Source organism: Coregonus clupeaformis, chromosome 27 (genome assembly GCF_020615455.1).
Source record: "Coregonus clupeaformis isolate EN_2021a chromosome 27, ASM2061545v1, whole genome shotgun sequence".
Taxonomy (NCBI): Eukaryota; Metazoa; Chordata; class Actinopteri; order Salmoniformes; family Salmonidae; genus Coregonus; species Coregonus clupeaformis.
Window position 1 is genome coordinate 15,408,273 of NC_059218.1, and position 19,072 is coordinate 15,427,344.

Genomic DNA, 19,072 nt, shown 5'->3' on the forward strand with positions numbered 1-19,072 from the left:
ATGAATCTTCTCTTCCCCTCTCCTCTGTCCTCTCTCCTGTCCTCTCTCCTGTCCTCTCCTCTCCTTTTTCTGTCCTCCACTTTTCCCTTCCTCCCTTCCTATTTCCTACACCAGGGATTTCCAAACTCGGTCCTCGGGACCCCAATGGGTGCACTAATCATCAAGCTTTGATCATTTGAATAAGCTGTGTAGTGTTAGGGCAAAACATGCACCCCTTGGGGTCCCGAGGACCGAGTTTGGGAAACGCTGTCCTACACACAAAAACATAATGGTTCTAAATACTACCAGATAGGGGTTCTTTGGGTTGGAACCATAGCGGAACCCTTTTTGGTGCTATATACAGTCCCTTGCAAAAGTATTCATCCCCCTTGGCGTTTTTCCTATTTTGTTGCATTACAACCTGTTGCATTACAAAATAGTCCAAATTGGTGAAGTGAAATGAAAAAAAAAACGTATTTCAAAAAAGTCTAAAGAATTAAGAACGGAAAAGTGGTGCGTGCATATGTTTTCACCCCCTTTGCTATGATGCCCCTAAATAAGATCTGGTGCAACCAATTACCTTCAGAAGACACATAATTAGTTAAATAAAGTCCACCTGGGTGCAATCTAAGTGTCACATGATCTGTCACATGATCTCAGAATATATACACCTGTTCTGAAAGGCCCCAGAGTCTGCTACACCACTAAGCAAGGGGCATCACCAAGCAAGCGGCACCATGAAGACCAAGGAGCTCTCCAAACAGGTCAGGGACAAAGTTGTGGAGAAGTACAGATCAGGGTTGGGTTATGAAAAAAAATCTGACACACCCTACTGAGCACCATTAAATCCATTATTAAAAAATGGAAAGAATATGGCACCACAACAAACCTGCCAAGAGAGGGCCGCCCACCAAAATTCACGGACCAGGCAAGGAGGGCATTAATCAGAGAGGCAACAAAGAGACCAAAGATAACCCTGAAGGAGCTGCAAAGCTTCACATCGGATATTGGAGTATCTGTCCATAGGACCACATTAAGCCATACACACCACAGAGCTGGGCTTTACGGAAGAGTGGCCAGAAAAAAAGCCATTGCTTAAAGAAAGAAATATGCCAAAAGGCATGTGGGAGACTCCCCAACAGTGGCGGCTGGCCGATAGAGGGCGCTAGGGCGCCGCCCCCTTAAATAAAATTATTTAAAAAAATAAAATAAAAAATAAATAAAAATAATAATAATAATAATAAAAACATCAGTATGTCAATATTTGTGTGTTTGAAATATGGAATGCACACAGTAATATGTGTAAGATATGATAGAAAATCATATTCGCAACCTTTCCTCTGCCTGTCAAACGCCTCGTCAGCTCTGGGCGATACAGAAAGTGCCCGAGGAGGCGGGTCTACGTAGCAGTTAAGCCAATTGCTAATTTAAGATATGAATGTATGACATAAAATGTAGCCAATCAGCGATCTTAAATCGAATCCAAGGAGGGCGATTATTTTATCGCCCCAAGCTCGCCCCTGATAAAATAAGGACCGGGCTCCAGTGGCGCCATTTTTACTAGACGACAATGGCGAGCGCAAACGTTACTCCTCCAAGACCCAACCCTAACTCGGTGAAATCTCTCCTCCAAGATCCGTTTGAGAGGAGAACTTTGTCAGAGAAAGTTCGGGTGAAAGAGCTGGGCCCAGATCAACCTGACCTCTCAATCAGACAGCAGGCTAGCGAGAAAGGGAAGCAGTATATGCGCGGCTTCTCCCGTAGCTGGTACACCAGGAAGGCTTGGCTAGCTGGGTGCACTGATGCTAATGCTTTATTTTGCTTTCCGTGCTTGCTTTTTAAAACGACGGGGTCAGATTCAGCATGGACAGGTACCGGAGTGAGGGATATGAAGCACCTGTCAGAGAAGGTAAAGAAACATGAGAACACCAGGGCACACATGGACAACTCTGTAAAGCTAGCTGTATTAGGAAGGGTGAACATTGCTACGCAGCTGGATGACGGCCACAGGATTGCGGTGAGGAAACACAATGAGGAGGTGGATAAAAACAGGCACATTCTATCCAAAATTATCAATTGTGTGAAGTTCTGTGGGGCTTTTGAGTTGGCCTTCGTGGGCACGAGGAGACTGACTCTCGGACAACCCCGGCATTTTCCGGGCTTAGTGGATTTTGTTGCCTCCCTCGACAGTGTGCTGGAGGAGCACCTGAAGACAGCTACCGCTTTTTAAGGGCACGTCAAAGACGATACAGAACGAGCTGTTGGACTGTATGCTGTCAGTGCTTAAGGATTACATCCTGGAGGAAGTAAAGAGTGCTGATTTTATCGCCATTCAAGCTGACGAGATGACTGACGTTTCCACCCACTGCCAGTTGGTGCTTGTGATACGCTACATCGATGCTAAAAGTAACGTCCAAGAGCTTTTTTCGAGTTCATTTTGATCGAGAACGCAACCGCCGACACCATCGCTACAGCGCTGCTGGAGAGGCTCAGCACCATACTCTCACATGGACAAAAGGCCAAACTTATTGCCCAGGCTTACGACGGAGCAAGTGTGATGAGGGGAGCCACCGGCGGAGTGCAGCGTAAAATAGTGGATGTGTACGAAAATGCGCACTACGTCCACTGCTATGCACATCAGCTGAACCTCATCATGCAGCAGGCTACTTCACGCATCCCCAGGATCGGCACTTTCTTTTCCGACCTTGCAGGATTTTCTGCTTTCTTCTCCAGGTCTCCCAAGCGAACCACCGTGCTTGACGAAGTGGTTGCGCATAGACTCCCCAGAGCCTCTACAACACGGTGGAACTTCCACAGTCGCGCTGTAAACACTGTGTACGAGTACAGGGATGACCTCCTAACGTGTTTCCAGACCATCAGAGACTCTGGGAACTTTGATGCCCCGACTGTCAGAGAGGCGGGGGCTTTGTGAGGATGCTCGAAGACGAGGCTTTCTGTTTTTTCCTGGCACTGTTCCACAAGATCATGCCAAATGTGGACATGCTTTTCAGCCAGCTGCAGAAGAGGAACATCGACCCTGTCTTCATTAAAGCACTTGTCCAGAGGTTCACAGACAGCATGCTAACAATCAGGTAAATAACTATATTTACTATTGGCTGATAAAGATGTTGTTAGAAAGATGAATAGTTCACTTACAACAGTTTAAAAGCCTAAATGTGTCTGGTCATCAAAGTGAGTGATTATCATAGAGCCGTCACAATTATATTTGTTTTAGTATTTTAAAAGGAAAGAGAAGACACAATCAGACGTTGATAATAATGCAGGAAAGTACTACACAGTTTGTAATAATTATTCAGGTGTCCACCAGGTCAATTTCTAGAAGAGGCCTAGTTGTTATTGAAGATTAACTTTATTGCTAAGTGCACAGCAGAACAAAATGATGTTGCATCCCTCTCACAAATGTAATAGAAAAAGGCTTTAAAACGTAATAACATCAGTTAATTATGTACATCACAGGTTAAAAGCAGTTACTAGACATAGTTTGTGTGTATATACACACTATCTGTCTGTCTGTCTGTCTGTCTGTCTGTCTATATATATATATATATATATATATATATATATATATATATATATATATATAAAAGTCACTGGTTGTGTGTTGAGGGGGGAATTACAGTGAGTTAAGAAGTCTGATTGCAAGTTATCAAATTAAACTTTATTTTTTGGACCCAGGGCCTCAATTCCCTCTTTGTGTGGGGACAGCGCATCTGACGAGCAGCAACAGCCCATCAAGCGACGGAGGATGCTGGGACCAGGAGAACAACAGAGGTTGGCTATAGAGGTAAGTTGTGATGTAATTGTCAGTGTTTCCCCCTATAACTTTTTTCAGGCCTGGTAGTATGTAGCCAAAACCCTGAACAATCAGCACCTTGGTAATCATATACTTGAGTTGGACATAGGCATGTGTCAGTCAGGATCACTTCAAAATAGCTTAATTGCAAATTAAAGCTGATGATGTATCTTTTACAGGTATGTGATACCATCCTGAGTCATGCCAAAGAGAGGTTCTCCTTCACCCAGCACCTCATCAGCGCAACACTATTGCACGGAGAGTTGTTCCCACAACACAGTGTGAAGTTCCCCGATACAGCGCTTGAAACAACCGTGGAGGCGTACCCCATGTTGAACAAGGCCAAGCTCAAAACCGAACTGTCCCTCATCTATGAGAACAGTGAGTTCAAGGCTTGTAGTGGTGCAGTGCCCCTGTACCAGTTCTTCATGGAGAACAACCTTCAGAGCACTTTCACAGAGACTGCCAGCCTCCTCAAGATCCTCATCACCACACCCATGACAACTGCTGAGTCAGAAAGGTGCTTCTCTACACTGAAAAGGATCAAGACCTTCCTGAGAAACAGCATGACACAGGATCGCCTGAACGCTCTGGCCATGCTCTCCATGGAGAAGAAACTTGTCAGGGACATTCCTGACTTTAATCAAAGGGTCATTGAGAGGTTTGCCACTCAGAAGGACAGACGGGCAAAATTCCTGTACAAATAAGATGACAGACACACACACACAGAGCAGCTCTGGCCGCATGTTTCTTTGTATATAGTTGACCTTAGCATAAAAAAATCCAGTTATATATGGTACTCTAGAAAGTCTTAATAGTGTCTTTGCTAATATTACTGTATATATGTTGTTTTGTATCAATTAATTGTTGCAGTTCTGGAGCACATTAACAATTAGTCACATTTAGTATGATCATAAAATACTGTATGCTATTCTTCCAGTCAAAGGTTTGAGTTAATCCACTTGATATCCATTTCTATATTATACATCCTTTTATACAGTGTAAGATTTCCTATAAACTTTATAATAATTTCATGTTATTGTCCACGTTCCACTCTGTTCTGACAGCATGCCTGTTGCGTTGCCTGTTTACTACCAATGGTGAAAAGTTCACTTTAAATGCAAATGAAAGGCTTGGGTTTGTGTAATATGTTTTTGTGTAAGAATGCCTCAACTTTTTAATATTGGCATTAAATAATTACTGAATGTTTCACTGAGCACTGCTGTCCTGCAGTTTGTGTTAAAATATATCGCGATGGTTACAGGAAAAAAAAAGTATGGCACAGCCCCACCGAGAATATTTTTCACCAGCCGCCACTGCTCCCCAAACATGTGGAAGAAGGTACTCTGGTCAGATGACACTAAAATTGAGCTTTTTGGCCATCAAGGAAAACGCTATGTCTGACGCAAACCCAACACCTCTCATCACCCCGAGAACACCATCCCCACAGTGAAGCATGGTGGTGGCAGCATCATGCTGTGGGGATGTTTTTCATTGGCAGGGACTGGGAAACTGGTCAGAATTGAAGGAATGATGGATGGCACTAAATACAAGGAAATTCTTGAGGGAAACCTGTTTTTCAGTTTTTTTGTCTTCTTCTTGTTTGTTTCACAATAAAAAATATGCTGCATCTTCAAAGTGGTAGGCATGTTGTGTAAATCAAATTATACAAACCCCCAAAAAATCTATTATAATTCCAGGTTGTAAGGCAACAAAATAGGAAAAATGCCAAGGGGGGTGAATACTTTCGCAAGCCACTGTAGAAACCTTTTTTGAAGGTTCTATAAAGAACCATGCTTATAAGGTTCTAAATGGAACCTGTATGGTGCTATAAAGAACCATTAAAAATGTTCTATATAGCACCGAAAAAGGGTTCCACTACAGTTACAAACCAAAGAACCCCTATCTGGCAATATTTAGAACCATTATGTTTTTGTGTTTTAATTGACAATCTCAATCAAGTGAGCTACCTCTGGAACAGCTGGGGGTCCCTGAGGAGAGAATTGAGAACCACTGATTGATTTAGTCAACCGTTCTCAATTGACACAAGGCCATGCGTGAGTCTTTCACAAGAAACCGTCACTGGCCATAGTCATATATAATACGTAATGGCATAACACAAGAAATTAGATAAACTGGTATGACACTATCACTAACAGTTTGCTGTGAGCAAACCCAACAAGCTCTCACAATCTCACGTCAGAATTAAACGTTCATCCATGTTTCTCAAACATCAAATTGTGTTTGATTACTTCTCTGTATCGTTCCAAGGTTAAGTTTAGGCATTAACTCTGAATGGTTAAAGTTTGGGACAGGCTTAAAAAATACCACGACCACGACCACGACCACGACCACGACCACGACCACGACCACGACCACGACCACGACCACGACCACGACCACGACCACGACCACTACTTGAAGGTAACAGCACTCACTGTTGCCGCTAGTGGCTAGCTACCACGTCATCTCCCAACGTCCTCAGACATGGATGGACGTTGAATACTGACTTGTATCACGGGTAACCTGCCTAAGCAACCATGCCCCAAAATATTCTAATGAGCCGTCTCCCCTACATTTTAATTATCACTAAAAGAGCAAAGAACCCTTTTGTGGACTGTAAAGAACCATTGACGAGCTCAAAGAGTTATTTGAGTCATTATGGTTCCCAGTGGCAGTTTTAGCATGTAAATCTTGGTGGGGCAAACGCAACATTTAAAAAAAATGCATGCCAGCAAAGCTACTTCACAACACAACACTAAACAATACATTAATTGCACTATAACGGTGACAAACGGTGCCAACAAACTGTCAGAGCTTTATTTTCACCATGGAGTGAATCCTTACCACCGCTGCACCTGGCTATCAGCGGAGTCTTGTCTGGCAGCAAAACAGTTCATTCAGCCTCATTTATTGCCTTTTTTTAAATCATAGCTGATATGATTGACTTGCTTAAACAAATGTGTTTTCTACTGACAATTGAGATGTACAAATTATGTCAAAAGGAAACAATGAGCAGATAAGAGGCAATCAGTAATTTCGATTAAGACATTAATGAGCAAGCTAGGACGGACGTAGTCAATATAACTATTTGTTCAGCACTTTTGAAATGTACAGCAACAGAATTCAGAACATATTCTCCCTGTACACCAAGTCAGAACTGCAGGACAAATAAAGGTGGCAAATAAGCAGACAATGAAAGCTCTTACAATATTCAATGATGACATTTCTCTAAACAGGCTATACGTTACATGTGCACCACCAAGTCAGAACAGTAGGCTAAGTTATGAGGGGGGAAAGGGACCAAATTATTAGGGTGAGGCACATGGGCTACTAACAGCTTACTACACAACATACACTTAGTATTACTTTCTTAGCTACAGTATACATATCTCCCTGGCATATTACATCATTTATGCAGCAGCATACAAGACATTTTAGGACTCACCTTGTTGTGCTGCGCTCACTTGAACAGGAAGATGGCACGGCAGTCCTTCTTGTGGGCAAATTTTGTCATCAAACTTTGTCATCAAAGTCTGGCATTCTCTGGATTTATGGTGCTTTCAAGACAACTGGGAACTTGTTTTTTTTCCAAGGTCAAATCATGACGTCAGGGATCTTCAGGTCGGAGCTCTAGAAAGAGGCCAGAGTTCCCGACTTGGAATTCCGAGTTGGATGACCGTTCAAAACTTATTTTCCCAGTCGGAGCTCGTTTTTTTCAGAGTTCCCAGTTGTCATGAACTCACTGAAGTCTGAGATTTCCCAGTTCCAAGTTTCCAGTTGTTTTGAACACGGCAGAAGTCATGCTGGATTGACAGCATTGCCAATGTATTCAACCTTTTCTGGCCCATGGTGTTGCATGTGAATGTTTATCCTTTTAAGCTTGGAAAAGAGATCCTTAAACCCAGACTTGGACCACACACCCTCTCCACCGAATAGCAGGCCAGTGATTGCTTTGCAACGCTTGCAGTTAGCCACTGATTCCTTCCAAACCACTCATTGTTGAATTTGCGATTTCCATCTTGTTGTGTAATGTTTATGTCCAATGAGCACCAGCACGTTTTATCTATAATTTATCTTCATATGACAAGGATTGAAAAGGATTTGCCAGTAGATTGTCAACTTGATTCATGATGATGAAGATTGTCTAGCTTGCTAGTTAAGATTTTGAAGGTATAATGTTGAAATGATCAGTCCAATCAAAGCTACGGTAGATACAACGTGATTTGACGTTATGTTCTCTGTGGCCAATGACCTTGCGCCTTCTTGGATGGGCACTTCTATTGTAAATCTATGGCAGCACCCAAGGGGATTGAACTTTCTAGCTTTTCCTGTAGATTTTGCGCTGACGTGGTGTCCCCATGAGTGACAGAACACTGAGCCAATCACGGCGCAACTAGAGAACATTACCAACCCCTATGCTCTGTATTTTCCGCTGGCTGCCCCACCACCACAGAAAGCACTGAGCTAGGCTGAAACACCTACATTTTGGAGATGCCTTACTCAAGAAAGCAAAAAATAGAAAATTATTGTATGTGGCTTAATTAACTCAATTTTTTTTTTTTTACATTGTTTGCAAACTGATATGTGACACGTATTAATGCCAAAATAACATGCAAAACAGGAAAAAAATTAATTAAAATCTGCCAAGACACGCATGCTAAATCCCCCATCCCTAGTGCCTGCATTATTGTTTGCCACTTGGCCTTAAATTATACATCTCGGTCACCCATGCTATTTCAATATTTCAATAATGAATCATAAGATTTTTCCATTGTGCCAATGATGGCGGATTGATTGACTTCCAAGTTCTTAGTATATGTTTTTTCAAGATGACTGATGAGAATCGTCCAGCCCATTGGGTATCTCACTACACCCCCATATGCCATGTCATGAAATATGCAGACAGACGGATTAAAATTATGTTTACATTGTAATACTTCTGACAGCCAACTTTATAGCTCCGCCGACAACTTCCAGACTTCATAGCATTCCCAGAAAGCATGGATTATTGAGTCATTATTAGTTTTACACTTTAGACATGACTCTGCCGTTGTGCTGTAGAATTTGTAAATGTTGTCTCGTTTTATAAATTCTACACATTAGTTCATACTGGATTAAGCATACATTTTTGTTAACTGTAATTATGTTAGTTATGCTGCAACTTTCCCTCCATCTTGTGCCAACATCAGTTCTTTTTAAGTCTTGGTTCCAATTGTTAATTTTTTTTTCTAAGAGATTGTCAGTTGAATATTCTCTCTGCAAGGTTTTGTATAATCTTCCCTATCATATGAAAATCATTTTCTGATTTAAATAAGATTCCCTCAAGTTTGCGCTGATATCCAAAAGAATTTCAATCGACATTTTGTGATTTGTAACTTTTAAGTTGCATGGACAGTGCATTCGGAAAGCATTCAGACCCCTTGACTTTTGCACACATTTTGTTACGTTACAGCCTTATTTTAAAATAGATTACATTATTTTGTTTTTTCTCATCAATCTACACACAATACCCAATAATGACAAAGCAAAAACAGCTTTTAGAAATGTTTGCAAATGAATAAAAAATAAAAAGCTGAAATATCATATTTACATAAGTATTCAGACCATTACTCAGTACTTTGTTGAAGCACCTTCGACAGCGATTACAGCCTCAAGTCTTCTTGGGTATGACACTATAAGCTTGACACACCTGTATTTGGGGAGTTTATTCTATTCTCTCTGCAGATCCTCTCAAGCTCTGTCAGGTTGGATGGGGAGCGTTGCTGCACAGCTATTTTCAGGTCTCTCCAGAGATGTTAGATCGGGTTCAAGTCCAGGCTCTGGCTGGGCCACTCAAGGACATTGAGACTTGTCCCGAAGCCACTCCTGTGTTGTCTTGGCTGTGAGCTTAGGGTCGTTGTCCTGTTGGAAGGTGAACCTTCACCCCAGTCTGAGTGCTCTGGAGCAGGTGATTCAAGGATCTCTCTGTACTTTGCTCCGTTCATCTTTCCCTTGATCCTGACTAGTCTCCCAGTCCCTGCCGCTGAAAAACATCCCCACAGCATGATGCTGCCACCACCACGCTTCACCGTAGGGATGGTGCCTGGTTTTCCTTCAGACGCTTGGCATTCAGGCCAAAGAGTTCAACCTTGGTTCTCATACTCTGAGAGTCCTATTGGTGCCTTTTGGCAAAATCCAAGCAGGCTGTCATGTTCCTTTTACTGAGGAGTGGCTTCCGTCTGGCCACTCTACCATAAAGGCCTGATTAGTGGAGTGCTGCAGAGATGGTTGTTCTTCAGGAAGGTTCTCCCATATCCACAGAGGAATTCTGGAGCTCTGTCAGAGTGACCATCGGGATCTTGGTCACCTCCCTGACCAAGGCCCTTCTCCCTCGATTGCTCAGTTTGGCCGGGCGGCCAGCTCTAGGAAGAGTCTTGGTGATTCTGAACTTCTTCCATTTAAGAATGATGGAGGCCACTGTGTTCTTGGGGACCTTCAATTTTGCAGATATTTTTTGGTACCCTTCCCCAGATCTGTATCTCAACACAATCCTGCCTCGGAGCTCTACGGACAACTCCTTCGACCTCATGGCTTGGTTTTTGCTCTGACATTCACTGTCAACTGTGGGACCTTATATAGACAGGTGTGTGCTTTTCCAAATCATGTCCAATCAATTAAATGTACCACAGGTGGACTCTAATTAAGTTGTAGAAATATCTCAAGGATGATCAATAAGAATGGAAACAGGATGCACCTGAGCTCAATTCCAAGTCTCATAGCAAAGTGTCTGAATACTTATGTAAATAAGGTATTTCAGTTTTTTTTTTTTTTTTATAAATTTGCAACAATTTCTAAAAACCTGTTTTCGCTTTGTCATTATGGGGTATTGTGTGTAGATTTATAAGGAAAAAAAGTAATTAAACAATTTTAGAATAAGGTTGTAACGTAACAAAATGTGGAAAAAGTCAATGGGTCTGAATACTTTTCCCGAATGCACTGTATTTGAAACTATCTACATTGGTCAGTCCAAAATTACTTTTTAATTCGATTATGGAAATAAGTGCATTTCCTGTTATCAAGTAATTTGTGGTTTAAATGCCATTAGTTTTCCATGTGGAACAATTTATCGGTGATTATTCCATTTAATTAGATTTGCTTTCATATTGTTGAGTAATGGAATAAAGTTATCTTTATATATTTGTTGTTTGTTGTCACGTATTCCTTTCCTTTCCTGTTCTCATTTCCTTTCCCTTCCTCTCCTCTTCACCTCTCTTCTCCATTCCTCTCCTCCCTCTATTTGTTTAGTGAGCCTGTATATTTCTGAAAATACTATTGAGTATAATACAGACCCAGTACTGCGCTGGTGTTCTTTCAGCTCTGTTTCTGCTTGGCTGAAACACAAACACATGCACACACACACACACACGGCTGGGGTGCTTATATGAACATAGCATTTTAGTTTCCAAATGTTTCTTCATGGGCCAAACTGGAACCCACTGTGACAAATGTATTATATCTGATAACAGTCACACCCACACCTAGAAGCTCTCTCTCTCTCTCTCTTGCTCTCTGTCTGTGCCCTTGAGCTCTGTGTGCCACCAGTCATGCTGAGGGGGAGAGTGTGTGTGTGTGTGTGTGTGCATCGTTGTATGTGTGTTTGTGTCTGTGTGTTGGCAGCAAACGTCCAGAGAGGAAGGGAGAACAAAGAGCGAAACTTCTTAATGAGGCCTACTGCCGCAACCACTAAACTAGGCCAGCTACCCCTGCCCAGAAGGAGAGAGAATTTGTGTGTGTGTGTGTGGAGCCACCGTGCCTCGGGGAACACACACACACACAATACACACACACAAACACAAAGGGAGCATTGAGTTCTGAGCCAGCAGATGCACTCCAGGCAAACCCCCCCACCCCCTCCCTCCTCCTGCGTAGTCCAGGTAACTCACCGGTCTCTGTCAGGCCCTGGTGTATACTCCAGTAGTTCTGCAGACACTGTAGTTCCTTCTTCATGCCTCTCTTACAGCGACAGTTGTAGAGTGACGAATCCTGTAGGACCTCTATGGCCCCCTTGCACTCCCTGCTAGCCAGCATGGTCTGGCGATCTTGCGCCCCACCTGACAGGCACTGACGCATGATCCTGTAGCTGGAGCTGCACTGGCTGTCCCCGTTACACAGCTCTAATGCCCGCACGCACTCCAGGGACTCCCTCCATCCATGCCCACACACACATACCACACAAACACACCCTGCAGCAGAGAGAGAAGAGGAATAATGATTAGTCACAATGTTAATAATAGTTAACCCTAACCCACCCACCAACACAGCATCTGGGGGGGAAAGATCATAATTATAGCTTAGACTCACTAGCCAACTTGGCTAACAAAAACAAGTAAAATTGCCAAGCAAAGCTCACTGTTCAATTATTTCAAGAGACCGTGTATAGAAGAGAAGGATTGGCGGTCTCCTCCTGAGCATCTTATTGCACCAGCAACGACTGACCCCGAAGCCGAAGCCACCAACGACTGACCCCGAAGCCGAAGCCAGCAACGACTGACCCCGAAGCCGAAGCCAGCAACGACTGACCCCGAAGCCGAAGCCACCAACGACTGACCCCGTAGCCGAAGCAACTGAAACCACCTCGCCTTGTCCTACCCTCCCCTCAGCGGCCACAGCCCTTGCCCCGGCTTCATCAGAACCTGCAGACTTGTTGGCAATAGACGAGCCTGCTTCCCAGCACAAACTGCGAGCGTTCCCTGCAACAATAATGATTACAGGCAAGGATAGATGTTTTTCCTTTCGATTATATGAAAAATGTCAATGGATGGAATATAGAATATATCAAGGGATGCTGTGTTTTGCCAGAAATTCAGCCATTTCTTTGATGCGGACATGGCGGATCAGTTCATTAAAAAAGATTGGTTTTAAAGATTTGAAGCATATCAGACAGTTTTGTGTTAAACATGAAGCTAGCAGAGCACACACTGCTGCAGTGGCCAGAGACACAGCCTTCAGAGAATGGCACCAGTCAAGACGTGGAAATATTTTTTACCAGCTCAACAGAGGTACAAGCAGTGTCCTACATTGAAAGGAGTCGATCACACATCAAAGTTGCAATAGACATTGTGCTTTTATCTGCCAAGTAGGATATACAATTGCGTGGGCACCGCGAAAACCAGGAGGCTCTTAATAGGGGGCACTTTCTTGAAATGTTCAAATTTGCAGCTATGATCCCGAGATTTAAAAAAAATAAGAAAAAAAAGACTGGAGCAACAACCCAAGAATGGAACTCTCATGAGCCCTGATATCCAGAACGAGCTGCTGGAAATGGCAGCATCACTTCTACATTTACATTTACATTTTAGTCATTTAGCAGACGCTCTTATCCAGAGCGACTTACAGTTAGTGCATACATTACTTTTTGTTTTTTGATACCCCCCGTGGGAATCGAACCCACAACCCTGGCGTTGCAAACGCCATGCTCTACGAACTGAGCTACATCCCCTGCCAGCCATTCCCTCCCCTACCCTAGACGACTTTGCAAGACACTCATCGTGGTGCTTGATACCTGTCCCAAATAAATGTTTCCCAACATGAACAGGCTTCTTCGAGACATAAACACTCTGCCAATCACCAGCTGCACTGTAGAATGTCTATTCTCCACTGTCAATCGGATCAAAATGTGCAACAGGGCATCCATGCTCACAGGGCACTTGAACAATTTGTCACTGCTCTCTTTTGAAAGAGAACTGACTGAGTCATTGGATTATGATGATGTCATTTCAATGTTCAACACCAAGCCCTGTTATCTTGTGCTGTGACCGTGAGTCTGACAACGATGGCAGGTATATGTTATTTTTTCCTTTTTCTTTTAGTGAACTGCTTTACTGTACTGTACATTGTAGCCTACTGTTATTATTTACATTACCTTTGTTTGATGTAAGTGTAGGGCTAATCTAATGCAAAATAATCTGATCTGATTGGCCTCTATTCTGCTATTCTGTTCACTTGAAAAACTTTTTTTTTTTGCACCATAATGTTTCGTAAGTCCTGCCTAAACGAAATGATCAATTTCTTTGTGATGGTGTATTCAATTAATTTATTACGGATTAATTGCTCATTGAAGCAATTATGTCACTATGCTTCTATGGCTACATGCACCATGACACTGCCTATTTCATTTGTTCATTTAGCAAACAAGACAGCTCATAATCCAGTGCCTTAATCAGAGTCAACACAACATGTCTAAAATCAACATGTATGTGCATTATAAACCTGAGACTCTCTTCTATTAGAAGGTCTACACTGCATGGAACTTTATATAAAGTCACATGTTGGTAAAAAAAAAAAAAAAAGCATGGCTCTGTTCCCTGCCTTAAATACACACGCTGTTCATCAGTATCTTCATTCATAATTTGACAATGAATATAGGCTATTAATAATATTGTCACGAATCAGACTATTAGTTCCCTCACCACCCCAATTAGTTCCGCCGATATCCTGGATGGGATCCAGTTAAACTGAGAGGCCTGCCGAGCCAATTTGCAATGTCATGGCATTATGTTCTAGGTCTAGGCTATAGCCTATGGTTTATTGTGTGTGTGTATTGTGTCGGCTGTGGGTCGCTTGTGAAATGCAAGAGCCATGAATTTACATTGGAAGTAAATTACTGTTTGGTCTGCGAAATCAGATGTTAAATGGTTCGTGTGCGATCGAGTACAGTAGCGCAGCAGTAAGGTAGCCTATGCTTTTAACGTTAACTTAATGATGATTTGAGTGCTTCAAATTCGCCCACCCAAATTTCTGCAGACCCACCCACCAACGAACTTCTGGCTATGCTACTGGTGCGTGTGGTAGCTGTTTACAGGGGAGTTCGTGAACGTGTCAAATACTGTCTGGGGCAGTAACCTCTCCTCTATCCTCCTCTCCTCCATTCTTCTCTCCTCTCCTCTACCCTCATATCCTCTACTCTCCTCTCCTTTCTCCTCTCCTCCCCATCCCCTCCTTTCCTCTCCTCTCCTTCTCCTCCCTCTCCCTCCCTCCCCTCTCTCTCATATCTCTCCCTCCCCTTCTCCCTCCCCTCTCTCTCTCTCTCTCTCTCTCTCTCTCTCTCTCTCTCTCTCTCTCTCTCATATCTCTCTCTCATCTCTCCCTCCCCTTCTCTCTCCCTCTCTCCCCTCCCTCTCCCTCTCCCTCCCTCTCTCTCTCTCTCATATCCCCCTCTCCCTCCGCTCCCCTTCTCTCTCTCTCCTCTCACTCTCTCCTCCCCTCCCCTCCTCCCTCGCTCTCCTCCCTCTCCCTCTCTCTCCTCCCTCTCCCTCTCCCTCCCCTTCTCTCTCTCCTCTCCCTCTCTCCTCCCTCTCCTCTTCTCCCCTTCTCTCTCTCCTCTCCCTCTCCCTCCCCTCCCCTTCTCCCTCTCTCTCCTCCCTCTCCCCCTCCCCTTCTCTCTTTCCTATCCCTCTCTCCTCCCCTCTCCCTCTCCCCCTCCCCTCCCCTCCCCTCCCCTCCCTCCCTCCCCTCCCTCTCCCTCTCCCTCCCCTACTCCCTCTCCCTCATATCCCTCTCTCTCCCCCCTCTCCCTCCACTCCCCTTCACTCTCATATCTCTCATCTCTCACCCCCTTTCTCTCTCCTCTACTATTTTAGATCACCTCAAAACATAAAGCTATGACAATAAAGGGTGAAAATGGCAATAATGTCAATATAGGAAAACAGCGTAAACTTCTGGATTTGTGAATAATGGGTTCTAGATTAATCTATAAAAAACTCATAGCGATCACACCGTGCCTGACTGGACAGACATGCAGGTAGCACGTGGAGGGAAAAAAAGTGACACACAACAGGCTCGCGCCACTACCGTGAACAGATTTCAGCACCAAGGACAGTTCTGCCGCGTGAGCCCATGCAGTCGTCAGGCACAGCAGCAAGCAGATTCACATGCACACACACGCACACACATTTTAGCAAGCAGCTGAGACGGAGGGAACATGCCCCATGCGCTGTCCCTTTGACCGTCAGCTCCTACCAGACAGGAGAGCTTGAACGTCTCTTCATCTTTTACCATCTAAAGAACTATGTTTGATATATTACCCTGAATCACCTTTAGATGCTTACTACATCAGGTCATATAATTATCAAATAATAGGCTATACATTCTACTTCACCAACATCACTTTAGATCACAAACCTTCACTAGCAGCAGCAAGGAACCAGGTGCACACAAAAACAAATATGGTTCTAAATAGTACCAAATAGGGGTTATTTGGCTTGTAACTGTAGCGGAACCCTTTTTAGTGCTATATAGAACCCTTTTTTGAAGGTTCTATAAAGAACCATGCTCATAAGGTTCTAAATGGAACCTGTATGGTGCTATAAAGAACCTTTTGTTAAGGTTCTATAAAGAACCATTAAAAAAGGTTATATTTAGCTCCAATGGTTCTGCTATGGTTTGGCTGCTGATAATTTCTGGAGAAACGTTGTGTGCTTGCATTATGTCAAACACTACATGTAAATAAGAAGCAACAAATAATGGGTGTGACACACCTGCAACCCAGGGAGTCCTAAGACAACTTATTCATAAAAAAGTTTTTTGAAGGTTCTATAAAGAACCATGGTCATAAGGTTCTAAATGATTTAATCAATCGTTCTCAATTGACACAGGGCCATACATGAGTCTTTCACAAGACATTGTCACTGGCCATAGTCATATATAATAAGTAATATTCTTCTTCTTCATGTGGTTTTCCGGCAGACTAGACGCTTTGTTGCGCATTGCTGCCTTTCACAGTTCGGAAAGAGCATTGCACATTGGGCTCAAAATAAGGGAAAAGGGACATGGGGGGAAAAATAAGATTGCAACACCGTCTAACCCCATGTATATAACACTCAGCAACACACCCCACCACCCCTTTCCACTACTTTGGCCCTAACAGATCCTACACCAGGCCATCGGCTGGAACCCCTTCTCTCAAAAACCCCTATAGTTATTCTGCACTAAAATCTCTGACACCCGAAAACGTTCACTGCTGCTGCTTCTACCAATTCAAACTTCTGGAATTTCCTTTCCATCTGTGCGGTACAATGAATGACCATTATAGCTACGGGAAGTAGAGGTGCTGAGGGTGCTGCAGCACCTCCTGATAAATCAGAATAAAAATAAAAATAAATGTGCATGGTAGTGCACTGACACCGGGGATCCTCAACTTCAGTTGATCGACCTCAACACTCAACGCCACCCCAGTTACCACTCCTTTCAGCGGCGCTCTACTCCGGAGAGCAAAGGACACAGCTCTCGTCCAGAGTCACGAAACGCGTTGCGCCCTTTCCCCCCTGGGCAACAGACACACAAAAAGTCCACTTCTGGATACTCTGACCGAATTGACAAAACCCAAATCCTTCTTCACCCAGCCTGATACCACAAACAGATCGGCCAAAAGGCATGGATCCACTTTCTCCACGAAACGTACTCCCACTGGGCCAGAGTCATACTGGCCATTTTCCTCATCATTGGGGTGAGGCTCGGAAGCCTTCACCTCACTTCTGTCAGGTAGAATTTCTGAGATTTCACTATCTGTCGACTGCTCAGGGTTTTCAGGAGCGTATCATGTAATTATCTCTCCTGTATTTGACTCAAAGGAGAAAGTACTCTGCTTGTATTTCACAGATGTCAGTCTGGCTTGCTGCCTTATGTCATCTCACCATCCACCATCATATATAATGCTATGGCATAACACAACACATTAGATGAACTGGACTGACACTATCACTCACGGTTGCACAAAAAGAGTTGTGAGAAAACCACGCCCCAAAATATGCTAATGAGCAACCTCATGAGCAACCTTTTGTGAACTCTAAAAAACAATTGAAGATCTCAAAGGGTTCTTTGAGTCATTATGATTCCACATAGAACCATCACGCTTCTCAAAGAACCCGTGAGGAACCCTAATTCTTTAGTGTGTGGAGGCATGAGTTATTGTTATGTCCTTAACTGAATGTTTGTTGGCTTAGTGGGTGCCCTCTTACCTGTGTGTGTGTGTGTGTGTGTGTGTGTGTGTGTGTGTGTGTGTGTGTATGTGTGTGTGTGTGTGTGTGTGTGTGTACTCACCCAGCAGAAACAGTACGCTGAGAATGTTCAACAGAATCATTGCAGGTTCCAAAGCAGTAATCCCAAAGTCACGAGGCGGAATGCGGACTTTCCGGGTCAGCCGTTAACGGCTAAATAAATGGGTAAATCGTTAAAACAGAGAAACATCTCTAACACTGCTCCTCACCGGTTAATAATCCAAAACCCACAACCGCGCCAGACGAAACCAAAAACAAACACACGAATGTCGTCATTTGAAACCGCATACACAGGCTACACAGACACATACACACTCTGACGGAGTGTTTTCATGTGAAACGGACCGTTAACGATAACATCCTCTCTGGAAGGAGCGATTGTTGAAAATCATCCAAAGTTTCCCCGGTAATAACGCCCTTCCTTGCGAGACAGAGACCCGCCGCGGGGCCAAGAAACTGCTTGACTGGCTGGATGTCCGGTATCCGTTAAAAGGTTTGAGAGTACCCGTTCCTCTCTGACTTCGATTAGAGGATTCCGTTATAAACGCTCTATCCTTGACCACAAGCCACACGCAGTCAAACTTTCTTCTGTGAGTGTGCGATGGAGGATGGTGTGTGCGCTTGAGTGAGCGAAAGAGAAAGAGAGTGAGAGAGAGGAGTGGACGGGAGGAGAGAAGTACGTCAGACAGCAGTATGCTATTTCTAACTCTGTGGTTCTTCCCGTCTCGCAGAGGCAGCTGATGGCTGTATAGTACAGATGTCGTTAAAATAATTAAACTTCCGAGACCGGGAGTGTGTAGCCTATGTGCTGGTAGCCTATGCACGCCTCCCTGGGAGACAGTTAACCAGTAATAGATCTAGGAGAGTTCTAATTCACTCCAGGAAACTCAAGTCCGCCTGCGGGAGAAAAGCAGGTCCTGTTCTATCAGAGGGAGGGAGGAAATCTCTCTCTCCTCTCCTCTCCTCCTCCTCTCCTCTCCTCCCCACCCCACCCCCCAGTGGAAGACAGTGGGGTCAGTCCCAATGAGCCGGACCTTTAATGTAATTAACCAAGCAGAAAGTCTAATGAATAATTAAGGCTGATTAATGAGCTGAAGTTAAAGGATACATCAGTGATAATGATGGAGTGATATTGGGCTTTGTTAGAAGAGAGGGTGATCCAACTTTCTCTCTCGATGACAGTCCCATTATAAGAGCAGAATGATAGCTGTCTCTTTCTCACTGTGTTCCAGTATTCAAGGTA

At 43.7% G+C, this 19,072-nt stretch overlaps 1 protein-coding gene across 1 annotated transcript in view; it reads right to left on the minus strand.

The window, feature by feature from the left end:
- Nucleotides 1–18,729, minus strand: part of LOC121541550 (GDNF family receptor alpha-2) — an 87,822-nt gene extending 69,093 nt beyond the window's left edge. The window contains exons 1-3 of the mRNA XM_041850628.1: nt 18,175–18,729; nt 17,873–17,982; nt 11,719–12,018 (exon numbers count right to left, since the gene is read on the minus strand). Of these exons, the coding sequence (XP_041706562.1) occupies nt 11,719–12,018; nt 17,873–17,912 (340 nt within the window). The 5' untranslated portion in view covers nt 17,913–17,982; nt 18,175–18,729. The remainder of the gene's footprint in view (nt 1–11,718; nt 12,019–17,872; nt 17,983–18,174) is intronic.
- Nucleotides 18,730–19,072: the final 343 nt, after the last annotated feature.